Source organism: Trichosurus vulpecula, chromosome 7 (assembly GCF_011100635.1).
Source record: "Trichosurus vulpecula isolate mTriVul1 chromosome 7, mTriVul1.pri, whole genome shotgun sequence".
Classification (NCBI taxonomy): Eukaryota; Metazoa; Chordata; class Mammalia; order Diprotodontia; family Phalangeridae; genus Trichosurus; species Trichosurus vulpecula.
Window position 1 is genome coordinate 48228019 of NC_050579.1, and position 18507 is coordinate 48246525.

Sequence of the window (18507 nt, forward strand, 5' to 3'; positions counted from 1 at the left end):
TATTACTGAAATGGTAGAATCACTGTACTCTTCCCTGGACAGACCACATTTGAAACAGGACATTTAGTTCTGGGTGGCTCATTTTAGAAAGCCATAAATAAACTACACAATATTCAGAAGAGGGCACCTGGGATGTTTGAAGGGCTTCAAGCTTATGCCACAGGAAGATTGGCTGAAGGAATTAGAGACACTTAGCCTAGAGAAGTGAAGACAGGAGACACGCAAAAGCTAATTTCAGGGATATGAAGAGCTGTTGTGTAAACGAGTGTAGATTTTTTTCTGTTTGGCTTCAGAACACAAAACTAGAAGCAAAGGATATGGGGAAATAGGCATATTAATGAACTGATGGTGGAGCTGTGAACTGGTCCAGCTAATCTAGAAAGCAATTTGGAACTATGTTCTAGAAATTATTAAATTGTGTGTACTATTTAACCTAGATAATACCACTCCTAGGCCTATACTCCAAAGGAATCGAAGAGAAGGATCTGTATGTTCAAAAATGCTTAAAACTTAGGAGACGGGCAGCTGAAATTAGAGAATAGCCAAACAAGTGGCATGTGGATGTGACAGAATACTATCATGCTATAAGAAATGATGAAGGGGATGGTTTCAGAGAAACATAGGAAGATTTGTATGGGCAGATAGAGAATGAAGTGAGCAGAACCAAGAGAACAGTGTATATAATAACAATAATATTATAAAGACAAACAACTTTGAAAGACTTAAGAACTGTGGTCAATACAATGACCAGCCATAATCCAAGAGGATTCACAATGACACATGCTACCAAGATCCTGACAATGAGGTGACAGACACAGAGTTCAGATTAAGACATATAATTTTTTTATTATTCCATTTGATTATTTGATTATTTCATTGCAGGAATTTGTTTTACTTGAATATTCATGTTTGTTATAAGGGTTTTGTTTTTCTTTCTTTTTCAATGGAGAAGGAGGAAGAAGTAGGAAAAGGAGAAGGTGGATTTTTGTTAATTAAAAAAATTTAATTTAAAAAAGTATTTGGCAAATATTTAAAAACAAAAAAGAATCAAGGGGTAGATGTGGCAAGTGGGAAAACTGGGGAATCACGTTAGGGAAAAGGTCTTACCAATTAGAACTATCCCAAAGTGGAATGAGTGGCCTTAGGAGGTAATGAGTTCGACCCCACTGGAGATCAAGGAAAAGCTAAATGATACCTAGCCAGATACAATGTGGAAGAGTATGGATAGCCTCTAGGGAGCTTCTAAGGTCTCTTCCAACTCTGAGATTCTTTGAGACTGAATAAACGAATGAATGGGTGATCAAAGAAGACCTCTTCATATGAGGTGTGAATGTAGCCAGTAATCTGTGAGATGGGCTTTTATGAATTGCAGTTCAACAGAAACAGTAAGGAAATACTGTTGAAGGAGACAACTCCTGTTTTATTAGTAGCATCCCTAAAAACCCCTCTTTGTGTGCTAAGAGAAATGAGGTTGTTAAGTTAGGTTACTCTGCAAGTTTCTTATCAAAGCAGACTCTCCTCTTGAATAGTTGATTTGACTGGGACAGCTCATTATCTGAACTTCCTCCTCCTCTCCCTATTTTTCATCTTCTTCCTCCTCTCCTCCTCCTCTTCCTCCTCTCCCTCTTCCTACTCCTCTTCCTCTCCCTCTTCTTCTTCTTCCTCCTTTCCTTCTCTTTCTCATTCTCTCCCTCTTCCTCCTCTCCTTCTCCTCTTCGTCTTCATCCTTCTCCCCCTCTTCTTCCTCCTCTTCCTCCTCTTCTTTCTCCACCCCCCTTCATTACTTCTGCTCACTTCTTTTCCTAGTCTTCCCTTCATCATTTCACCCTCCATTATCACCAGGCTGCCCATGCATCCGAATATCCTAACTCTCAGAGGACTTGCAGTTATGCCTGGGCTCCAGCTGCCAGATGCCTGCCTCACTCTAGAAAGGAGGGCACATCTGCCAGCCCTCATCTGGCTGGATGGGTGATAAAGGATAGGATCAGTGGGCTAAGAGCCAGGAGATGTGACTTTGAAGCCCATTCAGATCTGGCAGTAATCTGCAATCGGTGTGACCTTAGGAAGAAGGAAACAAATGTTTATTAAGGGCCTGTGTGCCAGGCACTGTGCTAAGTAAGTGTTTTACAAATAATATTTCATGTGATCCTCACAACAACTTCAAGAGGGAAGTGCTATCATTATCCCCATTTTACAGCTGAGGAAACTGAGGCAAACAAGGAAGTGACTTGCAAAGCGATCTGCCTGGCATCACATAGCTAGTAAATATCTGAGGGATTTGAACTCAGATCTTTCTGATTCCAGGTCCAGTACCCCATACACTGGGCCACCTAACTGCCTCGGGCAGGTCCCTACTGGTACTTTAGACCCTAAGTATCCTCATCTGCAAAGGGAGGGGACAAGACTAGACCAGTTTGCAAACTTTTTGGTCTCAGAATCCTTTTACCCTCCTCAAAATTATCTAGGGTCCCTCAAGGAGCTTTTGTTTAAGTGGGTGATTTGGTTTTCAGTCATTTTTTCAGTCATATCCAACTCTTCATGACCCATTTAGGGTATTCTCAGCAAAGATACTGGAGTGGTTTGCCATTTCCTTCTCCAGCTTACTAGACATGTAAGGAAACTGAGGCAAACAGGGTTAAGTGACTTTGCCCAGGGTCACACAGTAAGTGTCTGAGGCAAGATTTGAACTCATGAAAAAGCGTCTTCCTAACTCCAGGCTCAGCACTCTATCCACTGCATCACCTAGCTGATCTTTAAGTGGGTTATATCTATTTATATTTACTGAATTAGAAATGAAAATGTCTTTGTATTATTGTGAAAATAGTCCGACTTCTCAAACCTTCTAATAGGGTCTCTATGATGTGGAGGAGTCCCCAGACCACACTCTTAAACCACTGGACCAGGCAGCACTCTTTGGTACAGTGAATGACCGTATAGTGAGTGTCTCTGGAGTCAGGAGATCTGTGTTCAAATCCTGCCTCTGATGCTTGCTCCCTGTGAGATTTTGGGTAAACCACCTAATCTCAGCTTCATCATCTGTAAAATGAGAAGTGTGGGCTAGATGGCCTCTGAGATACCTTCCAATTCTAGATCTGTGATGCAATGATCCTCCCAGGTCTCATGATCTACAAACCTATATCCTTCAAACCAGTACCCAAAGCAGACAGCTCCTCCCCTGACATACACCAGTTGTGCTGTTGTGTGGACCTGCCTGGATCTTGATGCACTGACTTGTGTCTAGGCTCGCTCTCTGTCCAGGTGCTGCCCACTGCCAGTTCCCGTGTGTTCTAGTTCAAACCTGAGGTTGCTGACTTCTACCTATGGGCATTTGGATTACGATCCTTCTCTAGATTTTGCTTGTCTAGTATTTTGCTCCAGTTTGCTTATCTAGGCTTCCTGTCTTGCCTAGACTTTTAATTTGTCTGAGAATCCAGACTATCATCTGAATTTACCCTGCTGGATTTACAGTACATCACACAGCACCTTCCATTTCCTCTTTATGTATCTTCTATGTGCCTTTTTTACCTACTTGTTCTCTCCTCCCTCAGAATGCAAGATCCTTTAAGGCAGGGACTTGTTTTTGTTTTTGTTTTTTTTGGCTTTCTCCATATTTCTAGTGCCTGGCACATAGTAACCACTTAATATATGCTTGTTGATTGATTCATTGGTCAATGGTATCCACATGCTACAACTTTCCATATTTAATGGACTCACCGTTTATACCCTGAAAACTGTTTTCTGCCTTACCTTTCTAGCTTCACCCGGTTCTTGCTCCTGGATTCTCTTTGTCTGACCTGTCTACCACCCTTGCTGCCCCTTGATAACCAAAGATCAATGCCATAAGGTATCAGAGACAGTCCAGAGATCTACAGAGTTAAAGTACCTATCTGTCAAAGTGAAAAGAAGGCAAATGTGTGGCATGTTTTTTGTGATATTTTATTGTATCTAAACCAGGATAAAAATCATCTGAAAGTGTCATGTAAGGAGTCAAAAGCTTGGAAGCCCATTAACAACTTATGTTAATTTAAGAGACTAAAGTACAGAAATGGTGCTCATTAGAAGGCTTGGAACTGTGGGACAAGGAATATGAAATGTATGATATTTCAGACATAGTCACATAAATTGTAAATATTCCAGTGGAGGAAAGTGGGTTAGACATTTGTGTACTTCTGCTTTTTAATAACCTTCCCTCCTTGGACCACAGGTTGTACTTTTCTTGTCTTTTTCATGAACTTAAAATGTATTTGTTGATGTTAGAGTTATTAGTGCATGTATCTCATCAGTCTCTACTCCCTACCCCCAAACTCTACTGTAAATTCAATAAGAACAGCAGGATTTTTGTCATCACATAGTCGCAGAGCTGGAAGAGACCACAAAGCCCATGTTACCTGAATAGGAATCCCTCTACAACATCCCATAGCTGTCTAGCCTTTCCTTGAAGCTTTCCCATGACAAGGAATTCATTACAATTGAGACAGCCCATTCTATTTCTAGTCAGTTCTCATTGTTCAGGTTTTTTCTGCATTATCGAGCCTAAAGTGGACTCTCTGTAACTTTCACCCATTCCTCCAGGCTCTGCCTCTTGGGGCCAAGCAAAATAAACCTAACCCTTCTTCCTTCCCACAGCCTCGAAATACGTGAGTGTAGCTGTTTGTGCACACCAAGCCTCCCCTTGTGCAGGCTAACTCTCCCCTGTTCTTTTAACCCATGTTCCCAAGCTTGTGGTTTCCAGTGCTCTTATTATGCTGGTTGTCTTCCTTTGTTTGTCTTGTCTTGTTTGTCAATGTCCTTCCTAAAATATAGGACAAAAAATAGAAAATAATATTTGGGCTGTCATGGGATCAATAGAACCATTGCCTGTCTTGTTCTGGAAAGCCGGGTTTTGTTATTGCAGCCTCAGATTGCCTTTGGTTTTATGGCTTCCCCCATCACACTGCGGGCTCACACTGAGCTTCCAGTCAACTCTTAATGATCTCTTCCTGTGCCTAGCACTGTGTTCTGCACAAAATAGACTTTCAATAAATGTATTGCGTTGAATTGAACTAAATCTCCTGTAAATCTTCAGTAAATTCAGGCAAACACTAGTCATTTCAGGGAATGAAATAACCTCTGTATGTTATTGTTTCTACAGGAAGGCTTACTCGAACTTTTAACTCAGGGATTTTTCACTTTGTGACTCTGGGAATGGGTCAGAGGACTCCTGCCTCGCTCCTGGGCCAGTCACAACAATGGGAATGGAATTTCTGAGACTATGGAAAGAGAGGGAAGAGAGTAAGGAGCCAGATATTACCTTGGCATCCTCTGCATTGCCCAGGAAGGTCCCAAATATCCCCTGCAACTAGGGGAATGGTCAGGCATCCTAGCTATCCCCAGAAACTTCACGGAAAAAGAAGTGATCAAGGTACAGACGTAAACTACCAGCCAAGTTGCTGTCCATATGTAGGGTATTTGTAGGATAGATGGTTATGTATATTTAAAAGAAACAATATGCTGTTGTAGAGATTATGGAAGACCACTAAAGTTGTTAATAAGGACACCAGTACGTAGCGTCTAGTAACTTGATTGTAAAAAACAGTTTTAAAATATGCTGAGAGAAAATCTAGTGAAGCATATATGCATGTCTATATCACATGTCTCACATGTGATGATATTATATGTATTACATCTGTCCTTTCTAATGACCCACTTTATAACTTCTCTTTTAGTCCCACCACAGGATAGGACACATTGACCTAAACACTTGAACCACTGGGTAACATATATCTTTCAAACAGTTTCCTTAGAGTATTCTTGACTTCCTTGTTTCTCAGGCTGTAGATGATGGGATTTAACATGGGGGTGACAATACAGAAGAGGACAGAGGCCAGGATGTCCACATCCAGGGAGTAGCCTGAGCTGGGCCGGTCATAGTTGAAGTTTATGGTTCCATAATAGATGACCACCACAGTGAGGTGAGAGGCACAGGTGGAGAAGGCTTTTTTCCGCCCTTGAGCAGACTGGATTTTCAGGATGGCAGAGATAATGAGCATATAGGACATAGCAGTGAACAGGCAGGGGCTCAAACCAACGGTAGCACTGGATAAATAGAGTGCCACCTCATTGGCTGAAGTATCTGAGCAGGAGAGCTTCAAGAGCAGAGGAATATCACAGAGGAAATGGCTGATCTGGTTAGGACCACACAAAGTGAGAGTTGCCATGAGCACTGTGTGCATCAGAGAGTTCAAAAAGCTATACAACCAGGTCCCGACTGCTAAATATGCACAAACCCTGTTGCTCATGAGGACTGGGTAACGTAATGGATGGCAAATGGCTACAAACCTATCATAAGCCATAACAGCCAACAGGACGCACTCACAGCCCGCAAAGGTAACAAGGAAAAAGACCTGGGACAGGCAGCCTTCATAGGAAATGGTCTTCTTCTCTCGGAAAAAGTTCACCAGAATGATGGGGAGAGTGGTGGAGGTGTAGCAGATGTCCAGGAAGGACAAGTTGCTGAGGAAATAATACATAGGGGTGTGAAGGATAGGATTTACTCTGATTGCAGCTAATATGAGAGTATTTCCCAGGATTGTTATCAAATAAATAACCAAAAACAACAGAAAAAACAATCCCTGAAGGTCAGGATGGTTTGAAAATCCCAGGAAGATGAATTCTGTGACAGTTGTTTGGTTTTCCCTGTCTTTGAATTCTTTGATGGCTGAAAAGAAAAGCAGGAGAGACAACAGCTGGACAACAGAAACTGAGACCCAACATGAGGAAAGCTCACAAGACGAAAACTGCTCCCACCCTTGCCATAGTAACAGCAGTTAGTAGAATTGACCCCAACATTGCATTTATACTTTCTCCTTTCTAAGGCTTCATTAAGACAAAATACACAATGAAGAATCTGAGATTCCAAGTGTTACACTGGACCTCAGAGTTCATCTAGTCCCCTTATCTGACCAATGATACTGAATACACAAATCATTCAGCTACAATACAAAAGAAAAAGAGGAGCCATCGAAAGAGAATGATGTAGTTAGATGCAAAGGCAATGTTTCAACCTTTTCATATTTTTAAAATGTAGGAGTAGACTATTGAAACATAGGCAAGCAAAAGAAAATAAGTATATAAAAATGCCCATTGATTAAGGAATGTCTAAACAAACTACAACACATGATGAATACAAGGAAGTATGGAAAGACTTATGCGAACTGATGCTGAGTAAAGTAAGCACAGCCAAGAAGACAATATACACTATACCTACAATAATAGCAAATGGAAAGAACAACCATGGTTGGTTGGTTGTTGTCCTTTATTCTTGAAGAAGACCAAAATGACATCACTATATTGGAGTCAAGGTACGGTATGGCCAACTGCTAATCAGACCAATGTGAGCTCAGAAGACTCTACCACAGATTGGGCACAAATAGTCCATGTGAACATTTGGAGTGGAGATATCTCTACATTTGCACATCTCAAATTTCTTTTGAGCTACTGCAATTCTACTTCACTCATGGAACACAGTGCCTTCTTTGATGCAGGCACACTATGCTGCGTGATCCTCTGCCAGTGTCTCCCATGTCATGCAGTTAATTCCAAAATTCTTCAGAGAGACCTTGAGAGTGTCCTTGTATCACTTCTGAACACCATGTGAGTGCTTGTGTTGTGTGAGTTCCCTACAAAATGGTCTTTTTGTTTGTCATTCGAATAAATGGCCAGCCCATCAGAGTTGTGTTCTCTGAAGTAGAGTTTGAATGTTTGGCAGTTTAGCTCAAAAAAGGACATCAGGGTCTGGTACCTTATCTTGCCAGAGAATCTTCAGAATCTTCCCAAGATAATTCAAATGGAAGTGATTCAGTTTCCTGTCATGGCACTGGCATACTGTCCAGGCTTCACAAATATACAACAATGAGGTCAGCACAATGGCTCTGTAGACCTTCAGTTTGGTAGGCAGCCTAATCCCTCTTCTCTCCCATTCTTTTCTTCAGAGCCTCTCAAATATTGAGCTAGCTCTGGCAATGCATGTGTCAACCTCATCATCTATGTGGACATCCCTAAAAAGAATACTGCCAAGGTAAGTGAACTTATCCACAGCATTCAAAATTTCTCCATTTGCTGTAATTGATGGTTCCACATGTAGTTGGTGTGGTGCTGGCTGGTGGAGAACTTCTGTTTTCTTGGTGTTGTTAGGCCAAAATTAGCACAAGCAGCAGAGAATTGATCCATATTCTGTTGCATATCAGCCTCAGAGGCTGCATTGAGTGCACAATCACTGGCAAACAAAAAGTCATGCACCAACTCTCCCTTTACTGTTGTCTTGGCTTGTAGTCTTTTCGAATTAAATAACTTACCACCAGTGCATAGCTGACCTTGATGCCATTTTTATCATCATTGAAGGCATCTAGCAACATGGCTGAAAACATCATGAAAAAAATGAGAGCAAGCACTCAGCCTTGCTTCACTCCATTGGTGACTGGGAAAGCTCGAGAGCATTGTCCGTTATCCATAACCCAGGCAAGCATGCCATCATGAAACTGATGTAGAATACTCATGAACTTCTCTTGGCAACCCATTTTGACATAATTTTCCACAAGCCCTCATGACTGACAGCATCAAAAGACAAAGGACAAAATCCAATCGAAAAATATTGTATACAGAGCTCTGTTCCACTCCTGGCATTTCTCCTGGAGTTGTCAAGCAGCAAACACTGTATTGACCATTCCTTGGCTCTTTCTGAAGCCACACTACCTCTCAGGTAGATGACCTTCTTCCAGGCAAAGAATCAGCCTATTAAGGAGGACTCTGGCAAGAATCTTACCAGCAGTGACAAAGAAAGATCCCCCTGTGATTGTCGCTGGATGATCTACTTCCTTTACCTTCATACAGATGGACAATGGAGGCGTCCTTGAACTTCTGGGGGATAAACTCCTCTTGCTATATAACACAGAAAGTTTCAGACAGCTTTTGTATGAGCAGTGGATCCCCTGCCTTGTAAATCTCAGCTGGAATAGAATTAGCACCAGATGCTTTGCCACGTGAGAGGAGCCTAATGGCATTCAAAACCTCTTCTTCAGTTGGAAATTCAGCTAGACAGGGATTGACTTCAATCTCAGATATAGAGTCAGTGGTTTCAGCATTGACTGATGATGCTCTGTTGAAAATGCTATGGAAGAGTTCAGCTCATATCTCCAGGATCATGACCTTAATCACTAATCAATGTGGCTCCATCAGCACTGAGTAGTTGAGATGTACCATTGGTCTTTAGCCCATAAATGGCCTTCAGGGCATCATAAAAGCACTTTGGATTATTACTATCAGCATAAAACTAAATTTCATCTGCCTTCTTACTAAGCCAAGAATCCTGTATCTTTCTTAGCTTCACTTGCACTTTACTTACTGCTTTCTTAGATGTGAATGAACTATTCTGGAGATAAACCCTGTGGAGTTTTTTGTTTAGCTGTTTGCTGTTTAGCAGCTTCTGAATTTCCCTATCATTTTTGTCAAACCAATCTTGATGTCTGTGAGTGTCCTGGCCCAGATGAGTAATCGCAATGTTGTACAGCAAATCTCTGAAAGCTGCCCACTCCTTTTCTGCTCCACTGTTGACAACTGTGTGTTGGCTCAGCTTTTCCTCCAAGTTAGCAATGAACTGTTCCCACTTAGAGAAGCCCTCAAATCTGATGACAATAAGTCATCTTCACTGAGGGCTTCTGCTTTTGTTGAATGCGAATATTTAGCTTGGAGAGGATAAGTCTATGATCAGTCCAGCACTCTGCCCCACACATTACCTTCATCACTCTTACATCTTGTCTGTCTTTTCTCCTTACAATAACATGGTCTATTAAATGTCAGTGTTTGCTATGAGGGTGTATTCATGAAGTTTTATTGCCTTTAGGTAAATGGAAGACAGCATTGGTGATGAGAAATCATAAGACACACAGGCCTTCAGTAGTAAGTGACCATCGCTATTGCTGTTTCTGACTCCATTCCTCCCAAGGACTCTCTGCCATGTCTGATGGATTGTGCCTACTCTTGCCTTAAAGTCACCCAGATTTCTAAGCTTGTCCTCTTTCAGCACATTGATGAGGAAGCTTTCCAGGTCTTCATATAATTGTTCTTTTACCTTATCAGGGTGCATCATTGTTGAAGCATAGGCACCCATGATGGTGGCATGGTGTTTTCCTGCCAGTGGCAATTGCATTGTCATAAGTCTGTCATTTACTCCTTTTGGCAGGCACACAACTTGTTGACTAGATTAGTTTTGATAGCAAAACCTACCAACTTCCTGGAACTCCCTTTCACTGTGGCCACTCTAGAAAAATGTGTATTGAGCTCTGACTATGGCCTTAATTTACCAGCCTTGTTTCACTTAGGGGTTACTATTTGGATGAGATACCTACTGAGTTCTCTCACAAGAGCTGTTCTTCTTTCAGGTCTGTTGGATATAAGCATGTACACATTCCATGTACCAATGGTGAGTGGAATCATCTTTGCAAAAGTTCATGTACATTTTTTTTGTTTTAACAGTAGGGTAGGATCCCTGCATGATGTGGTTAGCAAGTCAGAGTTGAGTGAAGCAGACAATTTTTAGGGCGCCTTTTCTAGCCCCTTCCTCACATCAGGAAGTGAGCACTGTGGTCCTTCAAAAAGCCTACTCAGATGCCCAAGGGGCTGCTGAATCCTGTTGCTACTCCTAGTGAAAAAATCACTCTGGGGCCTGGGCTGACTGTGGGCAGGGTTGTGACTACATTTCCCAGTACCTCCACACCTGCTTCTTTATCACCTGCCTATTGCCAAAGGACTTTGAGGTAGGTAAAAATGGTAAAATAGTACGGGTGATATCTTTTGATTTGCACATAATTTGGATTGCATGAAGTTGTTGGCCTCATTCTCTCTTCTAGAGTCATTGAAGTCTAGGGGCAAGACAAAATTCAGGATGACTGGTGATGGCTCAGGATGCAGTAGATGACCTTGGTGTCTTCAACATCTAACCAAACTCTAATTGCTCCACAGCACCTGTTTCAGCTGTCTTCATGGTTGTTGGAACCAGTTGTTCTCATCAGCCCATTCAACAGGGGGAAGTCTTCACATGTTTGTGTTAGACACCCTGCCCCAATTCACTGAAGGGTTTGAGGTTAGTTGGGTACTCTCAACTTAGCCCATCTGCCAAAATAGTTTACTAGGGCATGTCTAGTATGCATGCCACAGCTTCTTGGAGTCACAGGTGAGAACTGGGTGAATCAGATGGACACCAAAGGTGGATGAGGAGCCCAAAAAAGGGCTCAGCAGCCGTCATACCAGAGGTACTAGTCTTCCCTAAATACACCATATACCCCATAAGAAAACAGTTGAAACTGAGTGTTATGAAATTGTGATAACCAAATTTGGCCCCAAAGAATAGATAAGGGAAAACAAGTCCTTTGCAAAACTGGGGATCCATGGATGTGAAATAATGCATTGAACGTCAGGCTTTTTCAATTTATTGATTGGTTTGATTGAATTTTCTTTCTCTTCCTTTTTTAGAATTCTCTGCTATAAAGGGTTTTGTATACTATAAGGAGTGTCTATCTTGGAAGGGTTAAAAAGAGGGCTATGTGAGAAAATGTCAGTGATGTGAAAGCAAAAATATCAATAAAATCTATTCTTTAAACAGTGTCAAGAATACAGTGCTCATAATGTGCTCAAGCTGGCATGGAAAGCTTGATACAAAAATACATTTTTTTCAGGCTACATTTGGGAAATAAGGGGGATCAGAGAAGAAATCCAATGATCACAACTGGATAGAACAACTTTAACAGGGTACAGAAAGAAAGAGGGCAGAGATGCTGAGCTCATTTTGCTTTTCTCTTTGCCAAGGAGAATGATCTTTGGACTAGAAAGGATGGAATAAAAATTATTAATCACAACTGATTACTGCAAACTCAGACTTTAGATATATCTATCAGAATTGTTAGAGAGGGCTGACCTGTGTCCATTGTTCAGATTAAATCATCCACTGCTGGAAACAAATTTGTCTTCATCCCATTTGGATCTGAAATGAGAGCCCAAGGGATCAAGAAGAGATGCTTAAGAAAACATTGATGTCCTGCCTCATTGATGAGGCAGGACAGAAGCTGAGCTGTGATTATAAAGGTGGTTCTCAAAGTATTAAAAATTGTAATCTCTTTTTATGGTATGGGAATATAGAAACATGGGAATTGACACACCAGGTATAATTCATGGTCTACCCTGCCCAATGTTCAGTTCCCAACAGAGTACTTAATGGGAATGCCCTAGTAGAGTACTTTTGTCTACTGAGAGTTCAGTCTTAGAGTTGGGCCTACATTTTTCCCTCACTTCTGCTCCATAGAATTCTCTTCCTTCAGGACCCAGTTCAAGTACCACCTTCTACATGAAGATTTTCCTGATCACGCCCAACTCCTGACTGCCTTGAATTTAACTACTTTGCATTTTTGTGTATTCATTGTCTTTATATTTGTTCATTTATACACATTGTATACTATATGTGTGTATGTGTATGTGCATATATATATGTGTATATATATATATATATATATATATATATATATATCCCCTAGCACAGAGCCTGGCACTTAGTAGGTACTTAATAAGTGTTTATTAATTGATTAATTATAGCTCATCTTCATCTGATTATCAGAGACATAACAGTCTCCTTCTGTTCTGCCCTGGTGAGACATCCAATGTATTTTGTTCAGTGCTGGGCATCACATTTTAGGAAGGATCATAGGAATATAGATTTGGACCTGGAAAGGACTTTAGAGATCAGCTAGTTTAACCACCCCCCCCCCCCCCATTTTATAGATGAAGAAACTGAAGCCTAAAGCAGCAGAATGACTTAATAATGCTAACAGCTAGCACTTACCTTGTGCTTTAATGTCTCATTTTAGCCTCATAATAGCCCTTTGAAGTAGGTGCTATTATTATCATTCGCATTTTACAGATGAGGAAACAGGCAAGCAGAGGTTAAGTGACTTGCTCAGTGTCACACAGCTAATAAATATTTTGTCTAGTGTAGGATTTGAACTCAAGTCTTCCTGAATCCATGTCTAGCATGGTATGCATGGCACTACATAGCTGCCTATATAAGATTTGACCAAGGTTACACAATGGTGGCAGAGACCAGATTCAGACCCAGATCCTGATTCAAGAGTCCACTACACCATGTTCCTTCTGAAGCTCATTCAAAGGAAGAGGACTGGTCTGGTAAATGCATTTGAAATCATGCCAAATGGGAATGGTGTGAAGGAACCAGACATCTTTAGCATGAAGGAAGAAACATAGCAGCTTACTTCCAATGGTGTATTTGAAGGATTGTCATGCAAAAGACTTGCTCTGCTTGGTTCTGGAGAATGGATTTTACCATTGGCTGAAACTTCCAGGAAGGCAGATTTTTGCTCAGTCAGGGAATAAGATGGAATGGTTTAAAAACCGAATGGGATGCTCCGGGGCACAGCCAGTTCCTTGGCATTAGCGATCTCCCAGCAGAGGCAAGATGAGCTCTCAGCAAGGAGGGCATAGACAGGATTAAGACTTTATGGGGATCCCTTTCAATTCTATTCAATGACTCATTAGTGATTTCAGTTTTTAAAACTTAGACTATTTCACAAAGTGCATCATTCAAATCTGTTTTCCCAATAGTTGGATTAAGTAGGATGGAAGGAGCATAGACTCAGCTATCTGAGGATCAGGATTCAATCAAACCCTACCCTTGACCCTTCCAACCTGTGTGACCTTGGACAAATCACTTAAATTCCTTGGCTTTCAGTTTTCTCATATGTAAAATAAGGGGGTTGAACAAGATGGCTTCTGAGGTCAAGACTATCATCCTATTATAATACTATGAACCAGACAAGTATTCTGTTGGTTAAAGTCAGCTTTCAATCTACCTTCTGCTGTAGGGGTTCAGGGGCAGCTAAGTGGCACTTTGTCACACAGCCAGGGCTTGCCTCTAATGCTTCCAGTCCATTGCTCTGCCTTGATCTCTCAGTCATCTTCCATATATGTTGTTCCATGTATCTACGGCGTGCTGGTATATAGTAGGAAAAGGGATGAACTGGAGTCAAAAGACCTGGGTTTGAATCCTACCTCTAACACTTGTCATCTGTATGACCATGAGCATGGAGCTTAATTTCTGTGAACCTTAATTTTCTCGTTAATAAAATGAGGATAATAAACTCTTTAGCATCTAGGCTGCTGGCTTGTTTTTGTAGTCCAGATCTGTGACTTCATCAGTTTAGAGAATTCTCAGTATGGAAACTCCTTCCACCAATGAAACTGGGTAATTTATTTGTAATTCTTAGTCTTAAAATGTTGCCTGGAACAATGAGATGTTAATTAACTTGTTTATGGTCACAGCCCATATGTGTCAGAGACAAGATTTGAATTCAGGTCTTCCTGACTCCAAGGTAGGTCTTTTATCTAATAGTGTGAACCAGGCTGCCTCTTACACAGAGCTGTCATGAGGATCAGATGAGATTAACATAAGCGAGGTGCTTTGTAATCTCTGAAGTGTAATGTAAATAAATAATAATGTATTATTGTTACCATACTGCTCACCTCTTGTTGCTGCCATCCACTAGTCTTCACATCACTCTCCCAATTTTGCACTGACTTAAATAGCTGATTTGTGGGCTTTGTCTCCTTCTCCCCTACCAACATCCTGGGGGCTTCAGTACTCTCATCAATGATTCCTCTATCAACCTAACTTCAATTCCATAACCTCTCTTCAGGCACAGACCACTGAGGTCTCACACATGTCATGCAATTTTATTGAATCTACAATCTGGGGCTTTGAAGTTCTACTCCCTGACTACTTTCTCTTATCTTTCTCCCTCTGCCACTTCCACTTAGGTTAAACCTTGTCTTCACCCTTATTGTAACCACCAATCCCCTGGTCCAGCCCTATTCTCTCAGTCCATTCAATTCAACAAACATTTATTGAAGACCTACTATGTGCTTATATAGCACTGTTCTAGGCACTGGGAATACAAAAGCAAAAATCAAACAGTCCTGCCAGTGGAGAACTTACTTCTACCTAGGACCTTATATTTTACAGTCCATTTCATCACCATTGACTTTTGCCTCCATAACATATAATTAGTTAATTAATTAAATATAATAAGTAATGGCCCTTTCTTTCGTTAGTGAGTTCTTCCCTGAACCATCATTTTGAGGAAGGGTCCAGACCAGCTGTCTTACATTCTCCTGATGGATTTTGGCTCCATATCCCTCAGTGGGTATTTCCCCCCTTCCTTTTCAGCCTCCCTTTTATGGATTTTCTTCCTCCATTAGAATGTTAGTTTCTTGAAAGCAGAGACTGTCATTTTTTTTCTTTTATTTATGTCCCTAGTACCCAGCTAGTGTCTGTGACACAGCAAAAGTTTAATAAATGCTTGTTGACCACTGACTGACTAAATCAAGGCTATAACTAACCTTGATCACATAGTCTCCTATTTTAATGTTTCATTATTTGCTATCTTCCATTCCTATACTCCCTTGACTTTGACTTCTCTAAACGTGTGAATCTTTATACCCCTCCCGCAATTTGATTTCTCTGTTCCTGCTCCAGGGTCTCTGAGTATCAGTGGAAAAAAAATCATGAAAGCCAACTAGCTTCACATCTTGCTGTGTAATATAAGCCCAAAGAGGCATCACATGGTAGACAGAGGGCAGACCTTGGATTCAGGAAGAGCAGGATCTCTGGGTACATATTCCAATGGTTATTTTTGCATGCACAGAATAGAAACTATCATGCCTTGTTGGGAGGAGGGTCATGGATAGATCAGTGGGGGGATAAAATAAGGTGGGGGTACCTACGCATTGTGAGTTTGTTGGAACTGCCTAAGAGTATAAGACATTTCTTTAGTTTTCTATAGAATCATAGTTCAAAGTGGATTAATCATAAAACATTCAAGCTAGAAGGGAGAAGATGGATAAAGCAAATGTAACCCCTGTCTCAAAGCCCATTGGTATGAGATTTTCTCCTTATTGATGGAGATGAATGTCCTTACAGGAGAGGTAGGTAGAGTTGGCAAGAGACAAAAGAGCTTCCATTCTCAGCTCATCCTCTTCTGGGATTCTTCAAGCACCAGTGCCCTTTGGGACTCATCAAGCTTCCAGTTGAGTCCCTTAGGGCATTTTTGGCTTCTAGCTTTGAGAGAGAGGATCTAAGAGACCAATTCCATTTTAGGTTGTCAAAGGAAAAGACTCTGGGAAGACATGAGAAGAACTGGCAGTCTCCATCATGTCCTTATTCTCAGCTTTCAACTTTTAGAGACTGGGGAGTTTCCCCTTGGGTGAGGTCCAAGAGCCTTTCTCTTGCTTAGGCAACGAGAGACAGCTCCCAATGAGAGAACTCCTTCCCTCTGTATTATCTAGTAGCATATATTCTCCTATGAATAACTTCTCTGATGTCTGCCTTGCTATGATTTGGATAAATGGGCTTCTTCGCTATTCTCTGTGTGGGTTCATTGTGGAACTGGTATTTGGTAGGAAAGGGAACAAACTTTGGATACAGAGCTTGGGGTCCCCCACCCAATTTACAAAGAGATCAGAAGTCACATGGAACCCAATCAATCACACCCCCTAGATGGATAGCATTTAAAGGAGCAGAGAAATAGGCTTCTACCTCATAACCTTTTTATCTGAGAAGAGCAGAGTAGCCTCCAGCCCCAACCTCCTGCTTCCCCTTTTGGAAGGAGTGAATGTCTTCCTTGGAGAAGGGTAGGGGAAGAAGAGGCTGGAGACATCTATTCTGCCACCCTCTCTACACACAGGGACCCACTTCACTATACTAACCAGCCCTGCCTCTAACACTTTCACGTGACATAAGCCCAGGTAAGTTTGTATCAGCAAAGGAAGTTTCCATACGGAGAGACCGTAATAATAATGGCTAGCGTTCACAGCATCCGCGTGCCAGCCATATACATATAACCACAGCCATATAACCTTTTTTAAGGCTTGCAGAGATTACGTGTTATTTCATTTGATCCTCACAAAAACCAGGCAAGGCAAGGGCTATTATTATTCCCATTTTATAGATGAGGAAACTGAGGCTGAGAGAGGTGAGTTGCCCAGGGTTACACAGCTAGTAAGTGGCTGAGGCAGGATTCCTGCCTTTTAGTCTAGCACTCTATCTACTGTGTAATCTAGTTGGCCACCCAGCACAAATCACACGTCCAGATTACCCTTCCACACTCTCCCCCACCTCCAAACAAAAGCTTTCAGCTGGACATTCATTGCTGTTGACCATCTGCATGTTCTTCTCCTGTTGAATCTTCATGCATGAGAATGTCAATTCCAAACTCTTTCTTTCCTTTTCTCAATAAACCCCCAGTCTACTCTCACTGACAGCAAATGATCTTGCCTCCTAACTCGCTGAGAGGACTGAGCTCCCTCAGCCCCCCTCTCTCCTAACTTCTCAGCATCATCACCTTCCTTCTCCTACTTTCCCTTGGTCTATGAAGAGGAGGTATCTCCATCTCTCACTAAGGTAAGCCCTTTTACCTGGGCCTTTGATGGCATTCTCTCTCACCTCTTCTAGAACCTTGCTACGGTCGGCATTGCTTCCGTCTCAAGAATCCTTAAGGAGTTCATGCCTCTCTTCCTTTCTGAGGCTCTTTTCCATCTGCTTACACAGGCATGTTCAGGTCTCCTCAGTCCTAAAAAGAAGCCTTCCCTTGATCCTTCTAGCCCATCCACCTATCATCCTCTCCTCTACTTCTCAGCCTTTTGAAAAAGTTGTCTCCTGGGGATGGTGTGGATGAGTCTGAGTACTGTAAGTTTGGGAGTTTGGGAGAAATATATTCTCCAAAGACAAAGAGGCCAAAGAAATAGAGCTAAGAGGTTATGTAAATAGAGACCTTCTGAATATATTTTATCCCCTTCCTTATTGGAAACAAGAAGATAAGCCTGACTGATTCTCTCTTGAAGGAGGCCTCCACCATTTTAGAGATTTACTGCCAATACAGGCTATTCTGACAAGACTAACCGTGAAAAAATGCATTTTCCTGTAGGAATAAAGCTGGTCTTTACTAACTCTTATGATCCCAATGCTTACAAACTTCCCCCATTTCCATTCTGCCTGAAATGCCATTGATTAGCTTTGTAATCTAAGTGGGCCATAAAAAGCTATAAAAGCCCAATCTGTGCCCTAAGAAACTAGACTTTCTGTTAGGGAGCAGTGTTCCTTGGTGCTTTAATAAATTTACTTTTCGTTTCAGTCAAGGCACTCACTTTTTGACTCCTACTCTTATAGACCTCCTTGTAGGTGAGAATCTCCCTGAGCTCTCATAGAGCCCAGACTGAAAAACTCCTATAACATTGCCCAATACTACATTTCATCACAATAAACTCCCCCCTCAAACCCTTGCAATCAGAGATCCATCCCCACCTCTCTACCGAAACTGTTCTCAGAAAGGTCACCAATGACCTCCTTACTGACAAATACAACCGTCTTTTCCCGGGCCTCATCCTCCTTGACCCTTTTGCTGCTTTTGACAATCA

The 18507-nt window shown here is 41.6% G+C and overlaps 1 protein-coding gene across 1 annotated transcript; it reads right to left on the reverse strand.

Moving 5' to 3' along the window:
• Positions 1-5732: 5732 nt before the first annotated feature.
• LOC118857514 (olfactory receptor 5V1-like) lies at positions 5733-10183 on the reverse strand. Its single transcript, XM_036768178.1, has 3 exons — positions 10013-10183; positions 8859-8916; positions 5733-6697 (listed from the first exon to the last, which is right to left on the reverse strand). Exons 1-3 carry the CDS (start codon positions 10181-10183, stop codon positions 5733-5735), a joined length of 1194 nt encoding a protein of 397 aa, XP_036624073.1.
• Positions 10184-18507: the final 8324 nt, after the last annotated feature.

Excerpts from the sequence above, each read along its gene's own strand:
- LOC118857514 (XM_036768178.1), bottom strand. The coding sequence starts at position 10,183 with ATGCAATTGCCACTGGCAGGAAAACACCATGCCACCATCATGGGTGCC. Across the intron at positions 8,917-10,012 it reads TGGGTGACTTTAAGGCAAGA|CAAGAGGAGTTTATCCCCCA; the intron begins GTAGGCACAATC and ends TGTGTTATATAG. Across the intron at positions 6,698-8,858 it reads CATTGTCCATCTGTATGAAG|CCATCAAAGAATTCAAAGAC; the intron begins GTAAAGGAAGTA and ends TTTTCTTTTCAG.